Source organism: Lepisma saccharinum, chromosome 13 (assembly GCF_977018435.1).
Source record: "Lepisma saccharinum chromosome 13, izLepSacc3.1, whole genome shotgun sequence".
NCBI lineage: Eukaryota > Metazoa > Arthropoda > Insecta > Zygentoma > Lepismatidae > Lepisma > Lepisma saccharinum.
This window is the reverse complement of record NC_139241.1, coordinates 50538922-50566029: the sequence shown is the minus strand read 5'-3', so window position 1 is coordinate 50566029 and position 27108 is coordinate 50538922. Positions and strand designations below refer to the sequence as shown.

The 27108-nt window shown below is 37.7% G+C and overlaps 1 protein-coding gene across 7 annotated transcripts in view; it reads right to left on the bottom strand.

Annotated features, from left to right (window-relative positions):
* The window catches only part of LOC145997278 (uncharacterized), a 323875-nt gene that overhangs the window by 32332 nt on the left and 264435 nt on the right, over window positions 1-27108 (bottom strand). For 6 of the 7 annotated variants that reach the window (XM_083134158.1, XM_083134159.1, XM_083134160.1 and 3 more), the window contains 7 exons: window positions 22273-22446; window positions 20706-20850; window positions 12558-12754; window positions 10091-10628; window positions 8424-8528; window positions 6246-6359; window positions 3534-3650 (listed from right to left, as the gene is read on the bottom strand). In XM_083134158.1, the coding sequence (XP_082990284.1) occupies window positions 3534-3650; window positions 6246-6359; window positions 8424-8528; window positions 10091-10628; window positions 12558-12754; window positions 20706-20850; window positions 22273-22446 (1390 nt within the window). Of the gene's footprint in view, window positions 1-3533; window positions 3651-6245; window positions 6360-8423; window positions 8529-10090; window positions 10629-12557; window positions 12755-20705; window positions 20851-22272; window positions 22447-25555; window positions 25739-27108 lie in introns of those variants that run through there. The other variant, XM_083134164.1, reaches the window with a different exon arrangement.

Genomic DNA, 27108 nt, shown 5'->3' with positions numbered 1-27108 from the left:
TAGTTCCCTTATACTTAGGTGCATTTGTTCATCTATAATGTCACGAATTTTTACCCTGACATTGGATTTATCTTCTTTTTCGTCTAATTTTCCCACTATTTTTTCCGCCGCTATGACGAATTCCTCTTTTTCGAAGTTTTCTTCCCTAATGGCAAACTTATGCCCCATTTTCATGATCCCCGCTAAGGCCTTAGGGGGTTGAAGTTTTGTTAGATTTAGAATATTGGCTTTATTTTCATCCTCTTTGCTGTCCCTATTCTCTCCCTCCTTAACTCCCTCGTTAATTCTCAATTTAATTAATTTCCTACGAAATGGGCTTCCATGTTACTCCTGAGGTTAGGAAAGCCGCCGAGGTGGAGGTCGACTTCTCCTTGGATTGGTGACTCCCGAGCCCCAGTTTGGAAGGTTTGAGGAGGGGAAGTTCCTTTTCCCCAGGTACGGGCTGACACTGTGCATTCGTCTACCCTGTGCATTGGTCGGCAGTTCGCCGACTTCAGCCTTGGATGTTCCTTTGTTTTTATAGTATTGCGCGGTTTTAGATGTGTAATTTATACTCTTTTTTAGACGAAATGGGCTTCCATGTTACTCCTGAGGTTAGGAAAGCCGCCGAGGTGGAGGTCGACTTCTCCTTGGATTGGTGACTCCCGAGCCCCAGTTTGGAAGGTTTGAGGAGGGGAAGTTCCTTTTCCCCAGGTACGGGCTGACACTGTGCATTCGTCTACCCTGTGCATTGGTCGGCAGTTCGCCGACTTCAGCCTTGGATGTTCCTTTGTTTTTATAGTATTGCGCGGTTTTAGATGTGTAATTTATACTCTTTTTTAGAAAGTGTCCTTCTAGCAACTTTTTAACCTAAATCCTTAACCTTCACTTTCACGACGAGGCACCATGTCAGGTGTCTGAATAACAACGTTTCAACCTGAAGAAGGAGGTAGTGTAACCTCCGAAACGTAGTACGAAAAATATCTCATACTCACACACGTAAGTTGCCGATTTTTTAATCTTTTAGCTTAAAGTTTATATTTAATTGTGAGTAATCCGCACCTTACCAGTAAATCTAGTTAGTAACTTCCACCTAGAAATATTCTATTATTGTGCTAAGAACGACATACTATTCGCAATTTGATTAATTGGGTTTATTTTACTTCGCTTTTGTGCCACTTTTGGCTAATTGCAAAGATTGGGATGAGTGATGATATGATGAAATTGGTGAATGGACACTCGCAAACATCCATGCCCAGGCCAGAATTCGAACCTGGGACCCCTGGCATTGTAGCACGATGTGCTAACCACTCCGCCATGGGGGCCAGCTATTTGCAATTTGAAAATGTAAAAGTATTAAATAAAAATAAAGTTTAATAATGAAATCCATTCAGGGATTGGCTAAACTCCCAGGTGAACACCATGTTCTAAATTTTCATACTTCCTTCAATTTTGCTGATAGCACTCTGCATACCACAGGAAATGTAGATAAGTTATCTCTCATTATAAATATAAGCCAGTGTGAATTCAAGTTAATGGTGTAGTTTACTTGGATAAGGCATTTGGTCATTTGTCAGATGTTTTCACATGCCCATGTGATGAATATGTCGTTAATCTTATCTCTGAAATGCATTTGCATCAAGTGTTTTTTATTAATTTTTTATCTTTTATATTCACTCAGTCCTCACTCCATATCTGAAAATAAGATAGAATTTTTCTGGCAAGCAGGTTGAAGGACATCATGAGCTGTTTACAATTTCACCCATTTATTGGGGCTAGACAGTGGAGAAAATTTAAATTTTCTAACATGTGACTGGGAGCAAAAACAGGTTTTAATACAACCATTACATTCCTTCAATCTGTGGTGAGCTTATCGAGCAAATCACCCAATACACTTGGTCACTGAAGTAGTTAGAGGCACCTATGCAAATTACTATATAAAACTGGGATGATATGGGAAGGAGAACATTTTTAACATTAGTCACTAACATTTTTCACATGAGTCACTAAAGATTTCCCAAAACCAGAAAATTTGCATTGCTGGTTTTCTGAAATTTGTTGCAAATGCCAACTAATCACTGTATGAGAAGCAGAGGAATGTAACTTCAATGACGATGCTTATATTATGAACCTAATCACTTTGAAGAGCTATATTTGGAGTCAGATCGATGTGTATCTCCATCTCTTCTTTTCAGCGGTAGAGTGAAGTCTCTCATCTCCAATTTGCTGATTTTGTGAAGGAGGGGGTGGGGGCATCGATCTGACTCCACATAGAGTTCTTCAAAGTGAATAGCTACACCAAATTCTTTGGAGTTTTATTCCTAAGAGAATGTAAGTGTATCATAGAACTTTGTATTAAGCTTTTATTAATGTGTATTTTTGTTACTAGTGATTATATAGAAAGTTTGTTACACTTGTTTGTAGTGTGCGATTCTTCCATTCACTTACGCTTCCATTGCCTGAGCTTATGTGTGGTGAAATTTTGACACACACTGCCTCTTGATGAGAGACAAGCTACTCCTGCTGTTGTTCTTAAGTCTTATTGATGTCAGGCATGGCCATACCTAAGGAGTGTGCAGTGAAACATCTCTTAGAGGATTGGATGCATGTTAAAACTGCTTTTTCTGGCAGAAAGTGGTCCACCCCTTCGGTGCGACTAGTTTTCACAACCCTCTCCAAAGGCAAGCATACCTTGCATAGATATTGGGATGAAACACTATGTTTAGCATACACAGTAGAAAGTTAAATTATGGTTTGGTTTCTTTAATGTTTTTTTTTTTCAAAGTGCTCTGCCATTTGGTGGGAGGTTACTTATACAGGTTGGCACATATTGTATCTACCAATATCAGTTGGAAACCCTGTCGGCATTCAGGTGCACATGCACAGAAGTGTCCCTTGCTTAGGCAGCTGCAAGTTTCATCATCAGTCCGCCATGGAACGTTTGCCTGTTCGGACACAAATCATGGCTGTGGAGGCATTCATCCGAATGGGTTCCATTCAAGAGACGCAGCAGGCATGATTGCCAACTAATATTAGTAGATTTAATATGTGCCAGCATGTAGTTTTTTTCCTTTCATTTCCCTTACACACCCATGTTTAATTATGAATTATACAAGTGCATTAAATGTAGGGCATGTCAAAAGAATGGAAGGAGATTGTCAAGAAAAGAAAATAGAAAAAATATAAATAAATAACTCAAGAGAAGATTGATTGTTTGAATGAGGTTATTTTAAATCACTTTTCTGCCACATTTGGCTTGTGATGATGAGGATGAGTGATGATATGATGAAAACTGATGAAGGGACACTTGCAAAGAACACCCATGCACAGGCTGGGGTTCAAACAGTGAAACCCTGGCTTTGTAGCATGCTGTGCTAACCACTCCATCATGGAGGTCGCCTAAAGAGAAAAGGGAAGTAGTAGTGGTAGTCATCTGGTGGTGCCTAAATTATTCAGGCCCTGCATGACTGTATTTTACATTTAATTGGTTCATATGGAATATTGGCATTGTCACTATATCTCTTAACAAAAGGTTAACTGAATTTATAACTTACCACAGTTCCTTTGGAAAACACTGTGGTAGCTTTGAACTTCTGGCTCTTCTCGTCATTCTTTGCAGCGAGTGTGTGGGCGAACATCTTCCTGTGAGCCCTCTTGAACTCCTCCATCAACTGAAATTTGAATATATGTGTTTTAATTAAAAATTCACCTAGTACTCTGTTCGTTAGAAAAAAATCTATAATTTACTACTGTATATTATGTGATAACACTGGAATAAAGTATAGTAATTTTTTGTCTTAAAAAAAATAAGAATTAAAATTTTGCTCTTTTAGTGGACTGTAATTTACTGATCTCATGACTTTGAGGCATTATGCCGATGCCTATCAACACATGCATGGAAGGAAACATCTGTACATCTGCAATGAAAGTAAAAATTCAGTCAAATAAAAAGGTCCAATAATATTACTAATAGCAATTATGTTATTGAATTGGTGGAAATTGTTAGGTGGAGAGAGGTTTGCTTGAACTTTGGGGATAGCCTTGCCTTGCCAAAAATTTTTTACCACCCCTGTGTCTCCCTCTCCACTTTGAGTACTGATAGTGATGAGACCTCACTATGATTAGATGAAGGGACATTTACAATGCTTAAAGAATTGAACTGGATCCTTTGGTTGTTAGAATGCAAGTTAACCACTTGCCCCCAGAGAAGGCTATGGGGTTAAAATCATTGTAATGATTGCTTATGGTTGCTCTAGCCCTGGGAATAGAACAATATATTTATTGATGTTAAAATTTAATTGATTGATTGATTTGGTGTTTTAAGTCCACTTTAAGCACAGTAAGGCTAATCGGGACTGGACCTACAGTTTAAAGTGGGATCCGAACCACTTGTGCCTCCACCGGGTATGGAACCCGGGACCCCTTGATTACAAGGCAACGACGCTACCACTGCACCATCGGGGAGGCCATATTAAAATTTAACTTTGGCCATTTGTAGCCATCATGTAACATGGGGGTAAATACACAATAGGCAGCTTTGAGATGTGGCATTAATCATGTGTCTTGGAAATGAACTATCAAAACTATATCCAACCATTCATACTGAAGACATAAGCTACTGGGCCATTTTCTCAATACCTTGCATCGTGTTGCCTCGTTCTGTTGGTCGTGCATGTGCAGTAAATGTTTTTCTTTATAAATTGAAGGGGGCTATATCACTTGTCACTGGTGTGAAACATGAAGTTGCCTGTCATTGGTTGTGTGCCACTTGTCATTTTTGTCTGAAAGCTGCCTGATGGATTTGAAGACCTTGCGAAAAAACTCATCTCGTGAATCTTCACAATTAAAAGTTGAGGCAGTACACATATGGGTAAGTCCCAGGCACAACATAAGATTATCCTGGCTGCATCCAGGTGCCAGATCCTTGACAACCATCGTATACTATTTGAGAGGTAGAATTTTACTCTAAGTGCCTTTAAAAAAAAAAAAAAAAAAAAAAAAAGCCATCCTTTCTAAGAGCAGAGTTGCATCTCTTTCGGTTTGAATGAATTTAAAATTAGTAAAAAAAAAAAAAATATAAGTGGCTCTCTAACAAGCATAATATTTTTCTACAGTATAAGACAGATTATTTGTTCAAGTCTGTAATGCCCATCTTTTTACATTATTACAATAATTAAAAAAACATGAAACATTCTTTTTGTGAATACTGTAAGACCAAGCCAACTAAAAGTGAGCCAATCTTTCCCTGAAGTGAATGGTTTCGTCCAGTCACGTGGCATTAGGTGCCACGCTTTCATTCTGTGCATGGTCATACAGCAAGGCACAACAGCTCTGGAGTTGGTGCATGTTAAACACCAGTCTGTCGCTCAATGGAGACTCCAAAAGAGGAACAGCGTGGTGTGGTGAGATTACCAGGCCCATTCAACAACGGGACAAGTGTATCGATGATAGAGGTGAATATATCTAACTACTGTCGGTATGTTTCTGTACATGTGTCTGTTCTGTATAAGAATAAATATACTTGTTTTCCTGTATAAAACATTGGCTTGGCTCACTGACTCGCCCTTATACATAATTTTGTTCAAGTCTGTAATGTCTATCTTTTTACATTATTATAATCGTTTAAAAAAGAAAACATTATTTCTGTGAATACTACATTAGTGCCAGATATGTAAATATAAAATAAATCTTTAAGCTTTCCTGCCAATTAATTATGAAAAGGTTATCTTTGGCTATCGACCAGGTGAGTTGTGGACAGGATTCTTTTCCACAACTCGCCTGGTCCATAGCCAGAGATAATTTTTCCATGCAAAATATAGTTTGTAAATATTAACAGTGCTCAAAGTGAGGGGATGATGAAGGGAAATGGTAGACAATTTTCACAAAGCATCCCCCCAGCTGTCTCATTATCACCATGTTAAACCATAGGGGCATTCCCCAACTAACTCCAATGCTCAACGAAACATTCCCCAGCTAACAATTTCTACTTCAGGTGCTGAATATTAGTATACAGGTACCTATATAATAATAATAATACACACACACACAAACATTATGTATGTAATAAATCAAGTTTACGTAACTTACTATAAAATATACTTTCTTATACTCCAGTGAATATATATATAGCACATGAATTTTCAGGGAAAGTAAGTACATTTTTAGACCAATACTTCAGAACACACACTTCAAAATGTTAAGTGAAAAAAAAGTAAAGTTTTTATTACTGGAAATCTAAACTACACTTTCAAACAAAGCAACAATACCTGTTCATGTTGTTGCCTCTTTTCATCGTCTATTGCTTTCAATATATCTTTCTTGTATTCCTCCTTTTTATTGCTATCTGCAGGAGACCCTTCACTGAATTGTTCTTCGCGTCGCTAAAAAATAAAAATAAATAAATTGAAACGAAAGCGCAATCTGAGTAGACATATTAAGACTACAAAATAAAAACATTATCTACCAGTAAGTTCTTAAAATTAATTAAGGGAATTTACAGGAATACGATAGGAATCACAAGTAGTATAAATTTGAGGTGAAACTTATGGATAGAAGATTTTAGTTGTTTCCTATCGCTGAGATTAGAGAAGATAACACTGAAAGAATGGCAGAAGCAAATGGAAGACAGTGGAATCCTTAATGATACAAACTAAACTAAAATACATGGCCATTCAGGGATAGTGCTAAGTACAATGAGGCACATCATGTCAAAATATAATGGGCAAGTTTCATGATAAAACATGCATGATAGGAATCCTTTGAAGGTTCAAATCCATGGTCTCTGGTTTCGAAGTAGACAATACTATTCCCCAGACCATGGAGGCCTGGAGTACTGGGTGTTTCACTCGCTCTCGGCTCCAACAATAAAAGAAAAATCGATCATTGTTCAGTTTGCTCCTAATATCCGCAATGCCTCATATGTACTCAGCCGTGTACGGTGATAGCCAGGGCAGCCAAACAAGTGTATACTGAACTTTCTTAATTTCTCTTCATTGTTTCTATGAGGCTTGTCCGGAAAGTAAAGATACAAACACATTTGCACGTTAGGGGAAAAATGTGTACCAAATTTGGCAACACTGGCAGTAACCGTGATCCATACAAAGATTGGGAGTGAGTCGTCAGTGCTGCGCCGAGTCTTGTGCGAGGAACATGCGTTGGAAATGGCAGCAGCGATACCGAATCCCGCCAAGTGCGAAGTGCACGCCGTGATCAGGTTTTTGCAGGCACAAGGAAAGCGTCCATCGGAGAACCACCGAGAAATTGTGACTGTGTACGGGAACGTAATGAATCGTCAAAATGTGGCGAAATGGTGCCATGCCTTCGCAGAAGGTCGACGTGATGTTCATGATGAAGAGAGAAGTGGGAGGCCGTCCGTGATCACTGACAACCTTCGCCATCATGTTGAAGCAGAGGTGCGTGCAAATAGGCGGGTGACAATTCGAGAATTGTGTGTGATGTTTCCTGACAGATCGAAAACCACTATTCATGAAGTTGTGAGTGGGTTAGGGCATGCTGGGTCCCAAAACATTTGACTGACGAACACAAAACCAAACGACTGGGATATGCACTGGACTTTCTTACTCGCTACGCAGAAGAGGAAGATGCATTCCTGGACTCCATTGTGACAGGTGATGAAACATGGGTGTTCCATAATATGCCTGAATCCAAGCAGCAGTCACTGCAGTGGCACCCATTCTCCAAAAGCCAAAAAATTCAAAACTTCAATTTCAACCCGCAAGCTGATGGCAACCGTTTTCTGGGATCGCCACAGCACCCTGCTGGTGGAATCCATGCTCCCTGGAAGAACAATTAATGCTGAAACCTACTGCCAGACTTTGAAACATCTTCAACGTGCAATTCAAAACAAAAGGAGAGGCATGTTGTCAAGTGGAATCTGCTTTATTCATGACAACGCTCGCCCCCATGCAGCAAATGTCACCAAGGATCTGCTTGCACAGTTTCAATGGGATGTCCTTCACCATCCACCATACAGGCCCGACCTTGCACCCAGCAACTAACACCTGTTCCTGTACCTCAAGAAAAATCTTGGTGGAAAACACTTTGCAGACTACGAAGTCAGGGAAGATGTCACAACTTGGTTCCAGATGCAGGTGGTGGATTTCTATGATTCAGGGATACAAAAACTTGTTCCGCGTCTGAACAAATGTTTGGACAATTGTGGCACTTATGTGGAGAAATAGCCTCTGTAGCAGTGTATCAAGTGTAACTTTAGTTGCGAGCAATACATTTATTTTATATCTTATTTTTGGTTTGTATCTTTACTTTCCGGGACAAGCCTCGTATCACAATTTGTTCCAAAACTACAACCATTTATAACTCCAACTACTTTAATGAATACTTCAACTACTTCAAAAAAAACCACTGCGAACACTGACCATAGGCCAAGCATAACCTTAACCAAGAGGAAAAAAATGGGTCAATACCTCTACACGTCTTAAAATCTCCTGGCTTATGGCACTGGACAGACTGCTCAAGCTGGTACTGGAACTAGAAGTGGAACTCTTCATAAAGGTTTGCTGTTTCTCTTCCTGCAAATAGAATAGATTTAGAACTTGCTTTAAAATACATGTAAAAATTAATGCTTCAGACTTCATCCTGAATGTGGAACAGCCACATTACTTTAATATTTTTACAAAACTTCATGCATATAAGAATGTAATTCTTAAGAAACAAAAGCAAAAAATCTTAACCACAACTAAAAACAATTTTTAGATTTCCAAATATTCAATTTTATCAAATCCCAGTACAGGTATATAACAATGTAAATTCACTATCCTGTAAAAAATAGAAAAAATTCTTGACCACAAGCATAATTTCTTGACTTTCTTGACCTACCTGGTGATTTCTTGAGTTTTTCTTGACATTCTTGACTGGCAGACACCCTATATATCTTTCCACCAGGGAGGATTAAGCAAAGTATTTTTCCAGGGGTGGATGAAACTAAGGTATATTTCCCCCATAATAGAGTTGCCTCCTCAAAAAATATTAATTCAATTTGAAGTTAACATTTTTCTGCAACGCCCTTACAATAATTAACATAATTTGATGCGACTGAAATGAAATGACGTGTGAATTATATTCTTTTACGGTTGACATTCATTTTCCAGAAAGGGCCTCCACCTCTTGCCCCTTCTGGATATCCATGGTGTCGTTTAAACTACAAAATTATGCTACATACTACTAAATTGTTCTGGGATCTACATATTATTAATATTAATTTATAACAAAAACATAAATATAAATTCGAATGGTTCAACCAATGGGATGAGTTGGATGTTACACTTGAAAAGTTTGAGAAAATTGAACTACCACGAACAGCGGGGTTGATGTGTGTGAATAAATCACCGACTATTTCAGCCCAAAAATAAGCACAATGGGAAATAGCCTTCATCATGCTAGGCTTACACTGTTGGAAGAAAATCTAGAAAGGCAAAAGTGAATATTAGAGGTAAGAGAATCGAAGAAGTAGACAGCTTTAAATATCTTGGATGCATCATAAGCAGTGACATGAAATGCAGTCAAGAAATAAAAGTGAGAGTAGCAATGGTGAAGGAAGCCTTCAATAGAGAGAAAAATATTTGTTGTGCATCTATGAACAAAGAACCGAGGGAATGACTAATGAAATGCTTTGTATGGAGTGTAGCTCTATGGGAGCGGAAACATGGACAATGAGAACAAGTGAGAAAAAGCGATGAAGCTCTGGAAGTGTGGCTATGGAGATGAATGGATTGGGTGAAATGGGCAGAAAAGGTGAGAAATGAAACAGTGCTAGAAAGAGTTGTGGAAACTAGATCAATGCTGGACATAATCATGAAGAGAAAAATAAATTAGTTGGGTCACTGGATGAGAAGTAACCGTATCCAAAGGGATGCCATTGAAGGAATTGTCAAGGGAAAGAAAATCCGGGGAAGAAGAAGGTTCCAAATGATTGACAACATCAAAATAAATGGGTCCTACGCTGGTACAAAGCGAAGAGCTGAAGATCGAACAGCATGGAGGTTGCAAGGAAAGACCTGCTTCTGGGCAGAAAACAACGAATGAATGAAAAATACTTAGACATTGCAAAATGAGTACCATGCCAAAAACTCACCTCAAATTGTTTCTTCTCTGCAGCTAACCTCTCGCACTCCTCCTTCAGTCTTTTCTCCTGTTCTTCTAACTTTCGTTTCTCTTCCTTTAGCTTGTCCTCTTCCGTTGACGTAGTACTCACCGTTGTCGTATTGGTAATGCTGCCTGTTTCAGATGGAGATGGCGACGGGGGTTCCGGCAGCTTCTTCTTTGCACTGGCTCTTTCCTCTTTCGCTTTGGCATCGTCGAGCTCGCTCCTGTGAACTTCAACCACCACTGTCGTTTCCTGAGAGTCACTGAGCTCGTCACTATTACGTCGACTTTCGTTCCTGGGTATCGCAGGCAACACATTCACATCGCTCGGAACGTCTGCCTTCCCTACGTGTATCACAGTTTTGCGTCCCTGTTTCACATTCTCTTCCGACTCACTACAGCTTGTTTCTACTTCCTTCTGTCTCCGTTTATGCTGTTCCTGCTTCTCTGCCTTTTCCCACTCGTATTCAATTTCATCCCATTCTTTGTTCCTGTCTATGGTGACTGTTTCTTCTATTTGGCCTCCCCTGTAAGGAAATGTAGTTTTAGATATTACAGTTCATTTGCACATGAAAGAATTCACATTCGTTTGTTCATTATTTGGAAAAGTTCATTGACTCAAAAAAATCTAGCAGCTATTTATGCAATAAATTATTGGATTATTCAGAGTTTCATCACATTACAAATCTAGGATTACCAGATTAGTAAGCAAAAAAGTAGGACACTGACCAAAAATTTAGGACTTTAATTCAAAATGTAGAAACAGTGGCATAGCAAGGGGTGGCCAAAGTGGGCAACTGCCCGGGGCCTCTTGTCCCATAGGGTTGGTACAAAAAAAAAAAGTTAGAAAAAATATGGAAGAGGCTAATTTTTGTGGGCAATAAAATTAAAATATTCTGTTTTTATCTGGTTTTAAATTCTAGTTAAATATGTCAAATCAGGGGTGTAACATAAGGGGACCCGAAAGAAATAAAATTATCATCATATTTCTCATGTGAAACATTTATGCAAAAATTCATGATAACTTACTTGGACATTTTTACACTTTTAATCTTTTCTTGAATAAGAAGCACTCTGTCTTGTGTTTTCTTACTTCTCTTGACCTTGCACTCCCGATTTTAATAAGTTAACAACCGCTATGAAGCAAGTGTGAGGCATTTAAAGGCTCACATTGTTTCCTTCCTACCTACTAAATCAGGATGTCTTGTAGACTTGCATCAATTGTTATAAAACAAAAATTACTCAAAGTTGCAGACTACAGACTCCTTGAGTCTGCCTCTCTCCCCAAACCACTCATTCATATATTGAAGGACGAAATCTTAATTCTTGATCAATCTGAAAAATCATCAATGTTATTTTCGTAGGTTCTTATATCATCACATTGTAATATTTCATAGTTCAAGGAAAGGGCACGGCCCCCATGGCCCCTCCCCTGAATACGGGCCTGTCGTAAAGCATCAGATTTCATCTCCTGCAAAACTATCATTATAATTTTCATTATTTAATATGATAAATTGCCGACGTATCCGTGAAGATTTTGTATAGATTCACATTGAGATTTCAAATTTCAAAAGCGGAAGGAGGCCTCCCATTCTAATCTCGCCCAGGGCCTCAAGATATGTTGCTACGCCACTGTGTAGGAACACTATAATTCATAATGAATAATGTATATTACTGGGAAATGGAAGCATATAACATGAAATTGGCACATTTCCAGTTCAAGAATAATGAATTTGTTTGTTTAAATTGTTGTCCTAAATCCACTTTATGTACAGATAGGCTAATCGGGACTGGGCTTACAGATTAAAGTGGGATCTGAATATGAACCACTATGGAATGCACCTCCACTACTGGGTATCAAACCCTGGACCCCTTAATTACAAGGGGATAATGTTACCACTACACTATTGGAAGGCCTTCAAGAATACTAAAAATAAGGCATATAAAATTAGCTATCTTTATCAACCTCTTTTATATTTACAGATTGCAAAACTCAAATTTTTATTAATCACAGATGGGAAAGAATTGTTATGTAAACAGCTGCCTGCACTATATTGAAATTTAAAGGTTAGTAGCTTCCATGCAAAGTAGGTGAAAGCTAATTCAACTTGGCTCTGCAAGTGACAGGGAAAATGCCATCACACATTTCAAATTTTTGCAAATCACTATGAGATTCCTAATTTTGGGTACCAGAATTGGGAAGAAACTGTCTATGTTATGATTTTGGTATCGAATTAACCGATTTTGGGAATTATGAACAGTTGGGAAATTTCAAATTGTTTTATATTGCTAGTGCTTAAGTGCCATAAAGGGCTTGGAAATGTTGGTTTTTAATTCCAAAAATATATGTTAGGAATTGCCACTGTTGAAATAATAATAGACACATTATAACACTGTCATAACCCTTTCTGAATTTCTTTTCTAGTCAGGCACTGCAACAAAAAAATGCAACATACCTTTCCTCCTGAACTTCCTCTTTAACTATGGACAGCCTCTTCTTCTCCTCCCAGCTGGGGCTTTGGTCTCCACCATCACCATTGACACTGCTGGCAGAGCTATTGTATCCTGAAGATTCCCCAGGAAACAAGTCTTGACCTGCCCCCTTGCGGACAATTAGCTCCAGCTGCTTTGATGACTTTAGCAAGTTTACAGCCTAAGATAAAGCATAAATAATATTGTATGAAGAATGTGCCACAAGACAGAAATCACATCTTCATGACAGTCATGCAGTGTGATTGAAAAGTCATGAAACATGATTTTGAAAAAACTATTTTATTGCATACAACATGGCCACCTTGTATTTTTCTCAACAGGTGGCAGCACTGGTTGGTTGCAACCAGGGACAGCACCAGGGGGGTGCGAGGGGGTGCTTGCGCACCCCTTAATTTTCTTCCGCACCCCCTTAGTTCAACTGAAAACACTAACCCTTACAATGTCATATTATGTCATGTTGTTATATTGAGGGCCAAATGTTAGGTACTGAAGTAAGACCGCTATTAATGTATGCAACAGGCAAGCACTGGAAGAGATGCCGATATACAAACTTTTATGCACTGGTGGCAGCCTCTATAAAGATCAGAAGCGGTTTTTTTTTTCTCTTGTCAGTATTGTTGTTATGCATTTCTTCTCTTGTTTCTTCAAGTGGTCTATTTGTAGTTTTCGATAATTGCCTATAGCTTAATGTGAGTTAGGTCTTTTTTTCTTTTTCTTTCTTGCATTGTTGATAAACGGTTTATTTTCCGTCTGCTCGTTTCTTCCTCACACTGGAGCAAAAATTTTAGCTGCTTTCAATGTCACCAAGTCGTGCTCGGGAAATTATTTAATGTAAGTTTTAACGTGAAGGGTGGTTTTCTTGTTAATGCGTTCTATGTATTTGTTCCACGTAACATGTCTAGTAAACGTACCATTTCAGGCTTTTTCAAAAATTGTTAGGAAGAGGCCCAATGTTCGCGAAGAAATTTTACAGTTCATTATTGGTAATAGTGCAGCAGAAGGGATTTTAACGAAGACAAAGTTGCTGTGCACTTCGCATTTTGTCCTGTGGCAGAAGGAAGATATATATATATATATATATAATGTACTATGTATTATGTACCTTCATTGGTTACATTGAAAAGGTTCAAAAATTCTATTTTAAAGGCAAGGATAATTTAATTTTGTATTTTACTACATAGTTCAATAAGACTGCAATGTGCATGTGGATGTTTACACTGTACGACCACTTTCTTGGAGTAGAAGACTTAATACATATCATCATGGACGTCCAGGGAGAGGGAAAGGGGGGCACAGCCTCCCTGGAAAATGAATGCAATCTAAAGTTATATATTTCACACATATCATTTAATTTCAGTCAGTAATTTATGGCAATTAGGGGTGCAGTTACCCCCTGCTTTTTGCTATTATTACCCCTGCACTATGCTAAACCTTATCTACCAAGGGAAAGTAAACTGTCCTTCAGGGGTTTATCCAGACTTTTTTCCTTGGGGGGGGTGCTGGAAATTTTTTGGGGGGGTGTAAATTTGGGGGAGTTAAGTGCATATTTTGGACAGTTTTAAAAATGTTCGCCCTAGTTCTATTTCTTCATGGATGTTTCTAGAGATTACCCCCCTCCCTGCACCTTCAGGTAACATTTCAGAAGAAAAAAGATGTCAAATATAGGAAAAGATGGGAAATAGATTAATGTTAACATTTCAGTTTAACGTTTCGAGTATTGCTTTCCTTCCGATAATGTTCAGTACTTTATTTAATCAATCGTTAGACAAAACACAAGGGATGACATTAAAAAACACAAAATTTTAACATATTATTACCAGGAATCATTTCATGCAATTCTTAAGCTAGTTACGTATAAAGTACAGCACCTAGAATATTCAAGGCGCTGTAGTATAAAGAAATTAGGAACACTTGCGCAATATTTTAACTGTATTTGTATCGTTCTTGCCGTAGGTGTAACTCGGAGTTGGGAGTGCCCAATTGAAATATCAGTGAGAATGCATTGCATGGGTGTGGGCACACTTGCCTGTCTGAAGTAGTAGTAATAAATACAGATATAATATGACTTAAATAAATTATGACACTGCCAGCGAAGCGAGCAAGAAAATTTTTTGAACTATTTCTTTGCAAACTGATTAGGCTATGCATATTATTAGTTAAACATAGCGACAGTATCCCATGATGTTTACTCTTTACAATCTTGCTTTGCTCGTTCGTTGAAGACTTCAATATGAAATTCCTTGACCGATTTCATTCAAAAGCAATATCAGGTATCTATCAAACGTGCATCCCAACTCCCCACCATATTTTAACGTCTTCATGGCCATGTTCTAAATATATCGAGTTTCATTACTTTATTTCAGTTTGTGAATCATCGTTTAAACAGAGAATTGAAAACACCAGCAGAATTTGGAACTCACTCGCTACATAGAACTATTAAAATCATACATGAATATTTTCTAACTGTTAGAACAGGAGGGGGCAGGGGGCATGTGGTGAGGTAAAGAGGACGCCGAACGAGCAAAGCAAGATTGTAAAGAGTAAACATCATACTGTCGCTATGTTTAACTAATAATATGCATATGCATTATACCCTTACAAAACTTTGGAAAATACGCTTGGCGTTTTTGAGAGTTTATATTTCAAATACTAAATGAGAGACTCTAGGGAATTAGGAGTCACTTGCCTCTTTGCCTTAAAAGAAAACGAAATAACATGTGCAAAGAAATGCATGGCATGTTAACTGCAAAAGGAAGGCAAGGAATTTTCACTTCTAAATTGAGGCAATGCTTTATTTTCAATTATTTAAAAATTGAATAGCACTTATTTCACTATCCAACACAAAGAGCACAATGAACCAAACAAATTTGCTCTCTCCACGTTTTTCAGCAGGCAGTGGCAAGCACCGTCGTGCCCTCACTGGTGCGCCTATGGTCAGATATAAATTTGGGACTTAATGTAAATTAAATTTCTTTTATGTATAATTCCTTACACTCAGGCCCGTAGCCAGGAATTCTTTGTAGGGGGGGGGGGCAAAGTAAATCCTAGAGGGGGCAAATTTTTAATATATTGTGTCGGTCGCATTGGCAGATATAGCAGGGTACACAGAGGCACTTGACACCTCTCCAAAAGAGATAAGTAACAGAAAAGGGATGATATCTTGAAACAGCAAAGGACAAAAAAAAAGGAAAACTTCGAGCAACATCAAATGGCATTTTTTCGATAATGACCTTTCCAGATTGGCAAAGAATATAAAGTTTACCATAAATAGGCTAATAGGGACTGTATCTACTTGATAAGTACAGGTTGATAATGTTAATAGACGATTAATGGGCCTCTCTGAAGAACTGATTAAGGGAGCCCTTTTATAAATCATGCTTCCCTCTAGTTTGCAGTATGCAAGATTTTTCCGCAGAAAGGAATCTAAGGAGAATCCAACAATACCATTGAGTTCTGTTATGCAAGAAAAATCGAATTAATTAAATAATAATGGTTACATATTATCTACGCTTTGATGAACTATGTAAAAATTTGTAATACATTTATTTGGTACTTGCTAAAATATGGGTGTCCACCACGGACTATTTTTTTCAAAGGGAAGACTCTTGCATCACTACAGACAATGTTTGCCGACTGGTTAGGTTAACCATTTTGCAAAATATTGTGTGAATTTTATTATATAATAGTTGAAATACATGTTTTGACACCTGACAAACAAATAGGAATCCCTTGATTGATCAATGACTTCTTGGATTACGGTGTCATCATTAATATTTCATATTAAGTTTCATAGAAAGAAATTGTTTTAATAGGGTGCTAATAATTTTACAGGGCTCCATGGCATTCTCTTAACATTTTTTTCCTTCATATAGATCGTTTGGCTCCCAGGGCCAACTCCCACCGCCCCATAGCTGTTGCTCTGAACTTGGACTATAAGAGTAGAAGGAATTGCGAGCGAAGCGAGCAAGAAAATTTTAGGAAATGTATTTTTATTTGTATAAAATTTGAAATCGAGAGGGGGGGGGGGTAATTGCCCCTTGCAAGTGCCCTTGGCCGTCTCGAAGAAAAATGCAAGGATCTCGTAAAAACTAATTCCATCATGAGTATCCAATTGTCCTGCTATTCTTAGATTCTCCTAGTCTTTTTTTTTTAGTTCAATGTTTGCTTCCCCTAGAATGGACTTCCTTCCAAGGTCAGGAGGGTGGGGGGACAATGCCCCCTGCCACCCTGTGGTTACGGCACTGTTTATGAGTGTCTCTTCATATCTTTTAATTTCTTCCCTTACTTTTATCGTACATCTTTCACATGAAAGAATCGAAAGGAAAATGCAACAAAATGTAAATTTCATTGACTCCGGGGTTGAAAAAATAGAATTTACGAATCTGTAACGTATTTAAGAAATATATAAGGTATTCAAACGATGAACTGTCAACACTGTGCGCGGAATGTGCTCCCTGTAAGGAGGGCGAGAGGTCAGAGTTTGACATTTTCCAGATGGCAGTGTCCCTTCCCCAGAGCTGACCGAAGCCTTGTCAAGGGAGCTAGTGTTTCCAGGAAATGACCATGCTGAACATTCCACCCTCCTTTCTTGACATTATGGTTTCAGTTGACCGAAAGGTCCATTGGACTACGCTTCTTCAGCTACAAATGATTCCTTTCTGTTAATGTTGAAGTATTGTCATTCTATTGTTGATATAAACATACATATTTACACTCCCCCTGTAGGGGGGGTGTTCCACTTTTCTGCTGGGGGGGGTGTTCACCAAAATTTGGGAGGGTGTTGGGGTGTTAGGGGTGTGTGGATAAATCACTGACTGTCCTTGACCCCCCCCCCTTTCCCTTCCCAGTTTTGAAAGGTTGCATGTGTGTTTCATGTTTTCCTTACTTTCAGCATCGCACCCCCTAAATTCCTTTCTGCATCCCCTCAGCACCCCTAGATGAATAATCCTGGCGCCGCCACTGGTTGCAACACATTCAACACATGTCCAACAAGCACAATCTAAATGGGCTGTTGGGTGTCAAGTGGTATATGTCATTGTTCTGACAGCATGTCGTATTCATTGATGAACACTACTTTCTGTTATGCGAGAGCAATTCAAGAATCTGAATACACACATTCCAAAGTGGAACTGCCTAATAAATCACAAGTAAGTATGAGTGTGTATTCAGGAAGGGAGTGTCCATTTTAAACACATAGTGTAACCATCAACTTAAACACTGTCACATGAATGAGGGGACAATGTAGTCTATGGTATATGTTGGATTCAGTGACCTTTACGATTGCATTAGCTTGCTTGTTTTGGATAGCAAATATTTTAAAATACATTAAGATAATCAACATGCCGGAATTTCTAAACCTACAGGTTGCTCCATCCATCCCTACTTGGGCAAGATCAATCAACACTACAAAATGGCTGTACATATTAAGAAAGATACGGACTAAACCTTCTTAAGGGCACTAGATTACATTGTTGTTTTTAGTATTAAAGTTATATTTAAACAACAAATATTTTCTTCTAAATGCTAGGAATATAAATAACGGCTTAATATAGTATACGTAAAAACTAAACTAAATGGTTCTTTGAGAGCCAAAGCCTGCTAAGCAGTTTTTGATTGGGATGAGTGTGGTCAGTGCATCAACTCCCATCACCATTATAATCTGGTTTACTACACAAGAGAGTACTATTACTTCATTTCAATTAGCTCCCCTAATGTATCCATTGCCAGTGTAAACATTAAATACTTTAGTTCAATAAATGAAACAACTATGCTGACATTATGAGTAACACTATGTTCAGTGAAAGGAAACAAAGATTTGCATCCTGAATTTGGAATTTAGGTTTGATACCATTTTATAGAAACTTAAATAAAATTATAAAAATTAGATAAATTTAGAACCAAAGAATCATGAAGTAAGCTTTTGTGCAAAATTTTACAAAGATGTCACAAAATATTACTAGAATAAACACTATAGTGTCTAATTTTATGCTCTTGTTCTTTTCATCTATGGAAACCTTCATTTACATATTTGTTAGTGGAAGTAGAGGACTTAGTTGGGCAGGCCATGTGGCACGAATGGGAAAAGAAATAAGAGTTTAAAGGATTCCTTTTGGGAAACCAGAGGTAAGATACATGTAGGAAGGCCAAGATGAAGATTGAGGGATAACGTTGAGATAGACCTAAAGGAAATCTGTAAGGATGGAAAAGATTGGATTGATCTTGCCAGGAACAGATGGAAGGCTTATGCTGCTCTAGCCATAAACCTTTCGGTTTAAGAAGGCTAGAGTGTGAGTTAGTACATCAGTGAAAATAGCCCTTCAAGTAAATTTTGCTAGTAGCTTGTCTATGCTTATTTTACACAACACTTCTGGTTAAACAATGAGGATGAAGTGGTCATTACATGGAAATGTTGGAGGGGCACTCAGAGACGTACACCTATGCTCAGGACAGAACTGAAACCCAAAACCCTTCGTAGCGAGATCATGAGTAGACCAGCAGGGGCGAAAATAACACCCCAGCAACCCCCACCATGTGGTGGGGGGGGGGTCGAATGGGGTTCGGGACACACTAAGAATGATAAATTATGAAAGATCGATAGTTAACAAAAGTTTTCCTTTCGAAGTTAAAATATATTTTCAACCAAACGTATTTTATTTCTTCAACTGCAAACAGAAAATGTTAATCACTAGGAAAGTAGAAATTAAAATCCCAAATTAGAAGAAATCCTTCATTAGATGAATAGTTCAAGTCATTGATTACGTCGTCGAAGGATAGTCGACAGGCAAGAACATCTCGCTTTTCTACCCTGCTTTAGAAATTCTAGTAAATCAAGTTAACAGTAGATTTCAGAGTTTGAAACAAATCAAAGAAAGCTTCACCTTTTCAAGCCCCACTGCCCTAACGGAAAAAAAAAACGACAAACAGTGGAATCCACTACTAATTTTTGGGATAAATATGAAGAAAATTCATCTTGCACTGTAGTTACAGAAATAGTTTGTTTTCGGGATGTAGTACCAACTGAAATCAAAAGATGAAACAGTTGAACATCAGCAAAGTTGCAGAATTCCTCTTGATAGAAATCAATATTCTGGCTAGTAGCATTCCTGATGTATGCACTGCTTATATGCTGTATTTGACCCTACCTATGATGTCTTCATCAGCTGAGAGGTAGTTTTCCAAGCTAAAATTGATCAAAAATTACTTGAAAAGCACAATGACAAGAGTTTAGAGTGAGTGGACTGGCGATGTTTAAATATCGAAAGCAATAGAGCTCGAAAACTGGACTTACCAAACTAGACCAAGGATTTGCTTCCATCAAAAAACGCAGAGGACTTGTAATGGACATTTAACAATATCGTAATTTTTGTATTTACAGTGAATTTTCATAGGATAATTATAGTATGTAATTTCTTACAGTTTGTCTGTTGTCTTAACCTTTCGTACTAGTTTTTACATTGATTCGAATTACATGAATGTATTTTCATATTTGTAGATACCTAATATAAATGTAGGTGTGAAAGAAAGCTTTTTTTTTAAAAAAAAAAAAAAAGAAAGTAGGGGCACACAGCTGAAAGTTGGGGGGGGAGAGGCACAGAGCATGTTAGTTACGCTACTGTAGACCAGTCAAAGTGCTCATCCATTGAAGCAGCTATCTTAATAATTTTTAGCTGTATGTAGTGATTTTTAAACTTTTCCCAGACAGATAAATTCCTTCATCAACGGATGGAGAAAAAAAAGCTAAAATTGGTCACATGAACAGAATTAAAACTACATGTCTGAAGTTGTTATATTTGAGCTTTTTATCATCATGCCTCTGAGAAAATATGTTTTGATGTGATCGAGCTTGCATACTTAAAAACATTTCAGCTCAATAAGACAAGAGAAAATCAATTCATTATGACTTGGCACATCCCTTGTGACTGTACAAATAATTTACATTACACTATTCTACAATTTTTTGAGATACACATAAAGAAAATGGAACTACGTATTTCTACAAATAACATGCAGAATACTTAACCCCAAACATCATCAATCAATCAAAAATAACACTCGATATATTGGGTCACTTTATTTCTTAATGTTGCCTCATACAACTTCTAATTACTTACATCACTAAAATGAATTTCATCAAAGCTCGTTCCATTGCATTCAAGTATTTGATCTCCTGGCCTCAAACCAGCATCCCTTGCCAAACCAGCTTCCTTCGTAAACTGTACAAATATTCCTGGTTTCCATTCCGGGCCTTTGCAAATGCTAAAATGAAAAATATAATTATGTTATATGTATACACATCTTTTGCATGATGGGTGATCTTTGTGGTACATATAAGCAGGTTAAGAAAAAGGTTAAAGTTACCAAACCTGCATAGAAAGACAAAATTTCATATTTGTATTTTTTTTTTTTTTTTGTATCTTTTCTGTCATTTTTTGGCTAATCGCAACAATGAGGATGCATGATGATATGATGAAATTAATGAAGGCACACTCAAAAAAAACATCCATGCCCAGGCCAGGACATGAACCTGGGAATATTTTTATTGTGATCAAAAGTTGAACACTAAACTTTCTCAGCCATCAAACTGGCTGCAAAAATTTCATAAAGGAGGCACATGACAAGCTGTTTTTCTTCTTTTTGCCAGCCATTCCTATATTTTATCATTTGGTTTTCTATTCCAAGCACTTTTAATTTTTATTTTTTTAATCTGGGCCAAAGGTCATTTGTGACCCTCCACTAGCTTCAAGAAATGCTTTTCATTTTATATCAGGCCAGTAGAATATCAGTGGTACTGGTAAGAATTACACATTCGTTTGTCCAATGGGGTCAAGTTCCTCTCAAAATTTTGCCAAATTACACTGCTTTACAATGATTTTTTTGCAGAAATAAAAATAGTCATTCATTATTTATAAAAAAAAGCCACTAACTTTTTTGATTGTCTTTTGTTTTCATGTTACGCACGGAAACATAACCAGAATCACCTGGAAATGATGTATCCTATGTCTTTTATGTAGGAACACTGGTGGCGATTTGGGGGGGGGATAGTTGACCCACCACTTTTTGCCCCTGCACTATGGCCTCTTAAAGCTAAGCCTTGTTTACCAATCGCCACCAATGTGTAGGAACCTTACTTTTCGCAATCAGAATAATAAAACCTAATCTTTGTCTGAAATTGCTGATAAATGGTAAAATAGCATGATAAACACTTTTTGAATGCATACTAAGTCATAAAACAAGGAAAATTTATTATTTTTGTGTGATTTTTGGGGTTTATTGTAAACTGATCCACACTTTTCACATATTTTGTGGAAAAATCTGAAAAATCTTAAATTTTCTGCCTAGAGTTTAATGTGTTTGATAACATTCTTAAAGAAAGAAAATTTTATGTATACGGTGGTCCTAGTCATGATCGATATAAATAAATATAGGCAAGTACATTATTTACAATACTATTTTCCCCTAACAATTTTCCAAGACAGTGTTCCTTTTTAAAAATAGTTGATCTGACATGAAAAATCCTGGGTATGCCCGTAGGTCCATCCCTAATATATACACTACATTTCACTACTTTTCTAAAAGTACTTGAAATACTAAACCATGTTGTTGAGAGAAAAAAGAATTACAAAAATCCCAATTTGAACTGACCCAACAAAAATGTATGATCATCATAATTTCACTTACCCACAACCTAACTTGCTGTGGCCCACTAGGTTAAGATATATTTTAACGTCCCTGGCATCTTCGCACCGTGATCCCGACATGGAACTCGAAGACAGCACACGAACTAAAGGTGGAGAAGAAGATTCCTCAGGTTCCTCTTCTACAAGTTTCCAAGTGAGAGGATCATTTCGCTTACTGGGAATGAAAAATAACACCAGGTGTTACACATACATTCGGTGGCTGCACTAATATATTGTTAAGGTTACTCTTAAACGTACTGATGTTCTACTAAACCTTGGAGATGTAAGGGAATGCAAACAATCAAATGACTGACAACACTTTCCTTGTCTCACAGACCATTTATTTACACACCTCTTATTGCTATCACTGGAACGAACCTTCCGAAGGTGGGTGATGCCATGCCATGCAAAGGCTAACCGAAACCAAAGTCAAACTCACTCCATTCAATGTTTCACTACTGACCACCTCATTGTATGAGAAAAGACGAACTGACTGCCTGATTCTCAACTTGCACCTCCTTCTGTCATGACCTCTCGATGACCCCTCTTCTTCCACTTTCCTTGCGGAATTTTCAGACTTTTCCATCCGAAACCAACAGCCAAGTTAGGAATGCCTTAGCTGGCATACCTTGCTGGTGGCTATGAACTTTGTGAGGATAACTTTGGTTATCTCGGCCAAGTCATACATGCCCTTAAAATATAGGGCTGAGGTTAATACCAATGTCACACACTGCAAGTGCACCATACACATTAAATAAAGATTTCTGATGAACTGATGCTGATAAAAAAATCAGCGAGACACTAATTTTATGCATTATCATTTTCTTTGATGACAGTTAAGAACAAACAAACATTAACAAAGAAATGTTTGTACGTGACATGTTGAACGTTGTACAAAAGACACACCTTCCCAACATGGTAAATTGACTTATCAATTTGTATTTGCTCTGTAGTGAGTAGTATGTGGAGAATGCTCTCCAAGAAGGTTGTCGTGTACCAAGAATGTTGTACTGTACGTCATGTCGTGGTCGGTCGCGTTGGACACTAATAAAGTATTAATTTACTGTTAGGACGTGTTGTTACTCTTTGTAAAACCAACTCACTGAAATATCTGCGTTGAGGTTCAACATGACAAACTCCAATCCGACCTGGCTGATCACCGAAGAACCTTTGAATGGCTGTGCCAAGAGAACTTGAGTGTTTGGAAGTAGCAGTTACTTTTCAGTACGTTCCAATAGAAATTATGAAAATTATGGTTTGCTACACAAATAGAAATAAAACTTTAATCTTTATAGTTGCTTACATTGAATTTTCTTACCTCCTAATTTTTACCTTTAAACACGTGAGGTTAGTTATAATTTAGTGTTTGTTGTTTGTAATATGGTATTTTGCATCACGTTTCTACTACTTTTGGTTAATTGAGATAAGAATGAGTGATGAGATGAAATTGATAAAGGAACACTCACAAAGAACACCCATGTCCAGGATGGGATTCAAACCTGTGAACTTCAGGTTCCATGAATTATAACTTATCTTGGATCAAGTAAATGCAAAAGTGATTCAAAGTAACTGTAATTACTTGTAAAAGTAACTTTCCAAGGACTTGATACACACCTATGCACAGTCACGAACACTTCTCGGCTGTAACAATCATTGAAAATCCATAGGGTCATTCCAACCCAGAAGTGTCTGCGACTCTACATGCATGTTAACGTTTTACATATAAAATATTATCACATCACATGACACACACACAAACTCGCATGTTATACCTGCCGCAAAATTAGTTTGGTATTGACACTTGAGAACCACGTGTTGAAATCGGGTCTACGTCACTGCGGGAGGGTGGGTTGCTGGCATGCCAGCCAATCAAAATCTTCCCAGTGCTTCACCCAGGCCCTGGTTACCTAGCAACAGAAAACGTTTTTCTCGGTGTTGCCGCTTATCGGGCGATTCTTCATGTTGTTGGGAGAGGACGTGTTGTTTGTTTGTTGCGTTGCGTTACTGTGATATTTTAACCAGTCCGTTTGTTTAGTGTTTATTGAATTTAGAGTATTCTTTGTTGTATATAGCGTGTTGTTTTAGTGTGTTATTTTTTGTACATAATTTTCTGTGTTCTGCTTGAGTGTGTCGTGTGCTTGTGTGAAGAATGTCAAGCACGGGAGGCAATACTCGAGATGACAATGTACAAAAGAGGCCATGCACTAAAAGAAAAAGGAATTCTTCTCAAAGGACAAACGCGGGAGATGGTTTGTTCTGAGCGCAAATAATTTGAGCAAGAGAAAAACAATGGGGGGTCGAATCATTTCTGTAAACAAAGTTCTGGACAGGACTGCTGCTGCTTTCGGCGTGTCTAAGAACACTCTTGTTACCATAGGGAAAGAAAAATATAATGTGGTAGAAATAAATAAATGCGAGGCTTCAAAATTGGAAACCCCAGGAAAGAATAGGAATATCAGTAAATGCGTGACAAATTTAGATACTTTTCAGCAAGATGCTATTCTCGCCATATTTACTCTTATTATAGGAGGAAAGATCATCCCACTGTTGGGAAACTGCGCGTTTCGTTGAAAGATTCGGCATTTTTTCAAAGTGGGGAAACATCTTTAAGGAGTCATAAAATATCTGGGATTCTCATACAAAAAAAAAAAATAATGGATGGAGATGTGGAGGTAGAGCTCCACACATTCTCGACCTCGACCTAGGCCATATTATGGAGGTGATGCGGTGATGTGGTTCACCAACCGCCTTTACCACAGGTTTGCCCCAGGTACTCACTTGGGCTGAGTCGACCCCGGAGCCGCTCGGGATATTTGAAAAAGTTCCACAAACCACCGCGGGTCCCACGCGTGAAAGTCAGACGCCCCACCAACTGGACTTTGTGCACTTCAGTTGCGGTATAATTGAAAGACGGGCAGACTTTAACGGCGACTTCGGAAAGAAATGATTATTGAAAGTGTATATACAGAACGGATTGAAAAGGTAACCTGTAAACAATGCTCGTTTTGTTAATTCGTTCATGTTGTAAGGGAGATGGAAATGAATAGAAAAAACAATAACACATTCATCATTGTTGTCATTATTGTTATTCAATTTTCCTCGAAAAACAATAACACATTTCATCATTGTTGTTCCTTTTCATAACACGTTTTCCTCGACACGGCGTCAGACGACTGCAGTGCGTACTGTACCGCATGATATGGCAACACCGTGACGCGTGTTCCTTCAGCTCTCAATACCAAACTAATTTTGCGGCAGGTATAGTGCTATATTACTGTACATACGTGTCAAGAGGTACATGGGATATACTTCTGCGGAAATCAGGTTGAAAGTCAGCTCTGTGGTCAAAATCTGCAGGTGGAGTGTGCTTTCTTTTCTCCAGGTAGGCATTCTTTGGTTCAGACTCACGTCGAGCTAAAGCATACTTGAAAGGCGGAAGAGGAATATCATCTTCCTGCATTTGGAAGTCAGTGCTACATGCAGTGCAAGAGGTTAGTCAGGTGCAGCAAATTAAAATAAGAAAAAAAGAAAGAAAAATAAGGTGCCAAAATTGGAAATGCAGTGCATTAATACATGCTTATAAGTAAAGTATCCACATGCAACTAATGTAAGAAGAAAGACATATGCTTAAATAGCCAATTCTTCTAATAGACTGTTCATGTTAGGCAATATGTTAAAAGCAAAGCAATTGCTGACCATGCAGATTAGTATGTACTGTTAAGATCTCACCCATCTCAAATATTGGAATTGAAAGAACAAGACTGCATTAATTCCTATTAAGTTCACAATTGGGGAGCTACTTTACAATCAGGAGTAGTGCCTCTGATCGATAGTGTCAGAAAACAGTGGTAATTGGCCTCCAAGAGCTGACCATATGTCACCCAGAAAAAATACACTTCGCAGGCCTTGTTATAAGCCACATGAGGAATTTGCCATATTTTATATTCATTACACCATGTTTAATCAGTTCAAAAATTGGTTTTTAACCTTTCATCCCAAAATAGGCGCATCATATAACAAAACCAATGATAGTGGCACAGAATCTTCAGACAAGGAAGATAATTTTTTGTAAGTCCGTTCTTAAGAACACTGTAGTAAAATTGTACTATAATGCACAAATCAATAACTAATGTGTTGATATTTTCAGGCCGGAAAAATGTTTGGCTAAACAGTCACCGGGAAATTATGTGCATCGATTTAAACAATATTCAATTTTAATATTTATTCAAGAGTATTGCACCAAAGACAGTTTACTTAGTAATAAATGATTTCTAAGTACTGGCCCTCTTTTTCTTAAGCTTCACATAATAATCACACCCCCACTTTTTTGCAAATAAATTTGGCATAAAATCTGCGACAATTATGCAGTGAAATATGGTACATTTTCAATACTGAACAGACCTGTTAGTTTCTACTTGCCAAACTTGTTAGGCAAATAGGTAGGAAAAATAATAATCCACATGTTTAGAATTGTGTGATTTACAAACACAAGCGAGCATTTTTTGGATGAGGATTCATACTCCTCCCTTAACCTTTCCCCTATTAGAAAAAAAATTAAGGCACATAATAGCTTAAAAAACAAAAAAATTATCATCCACATTTCCCAAAATTCCTGGGAATGCTATTGTCCTAATATAACCAGAGGTAAATAAAATAAAAGTCTTTAAAAAAGCAATCTATGGCAAGTTAGTAGATGAAAGCTTTTCTTCAAGTCTAGTTTAGTTAAAAAAAAAAAATTAAAAAAACTATGAGGAAAAGAAGTTTGGTTGAATATTTGAAGATGGTTAGATCTGAAAGTATTAAATGCCTTTGTTGCTGTGCATTTGCAAGAAATACG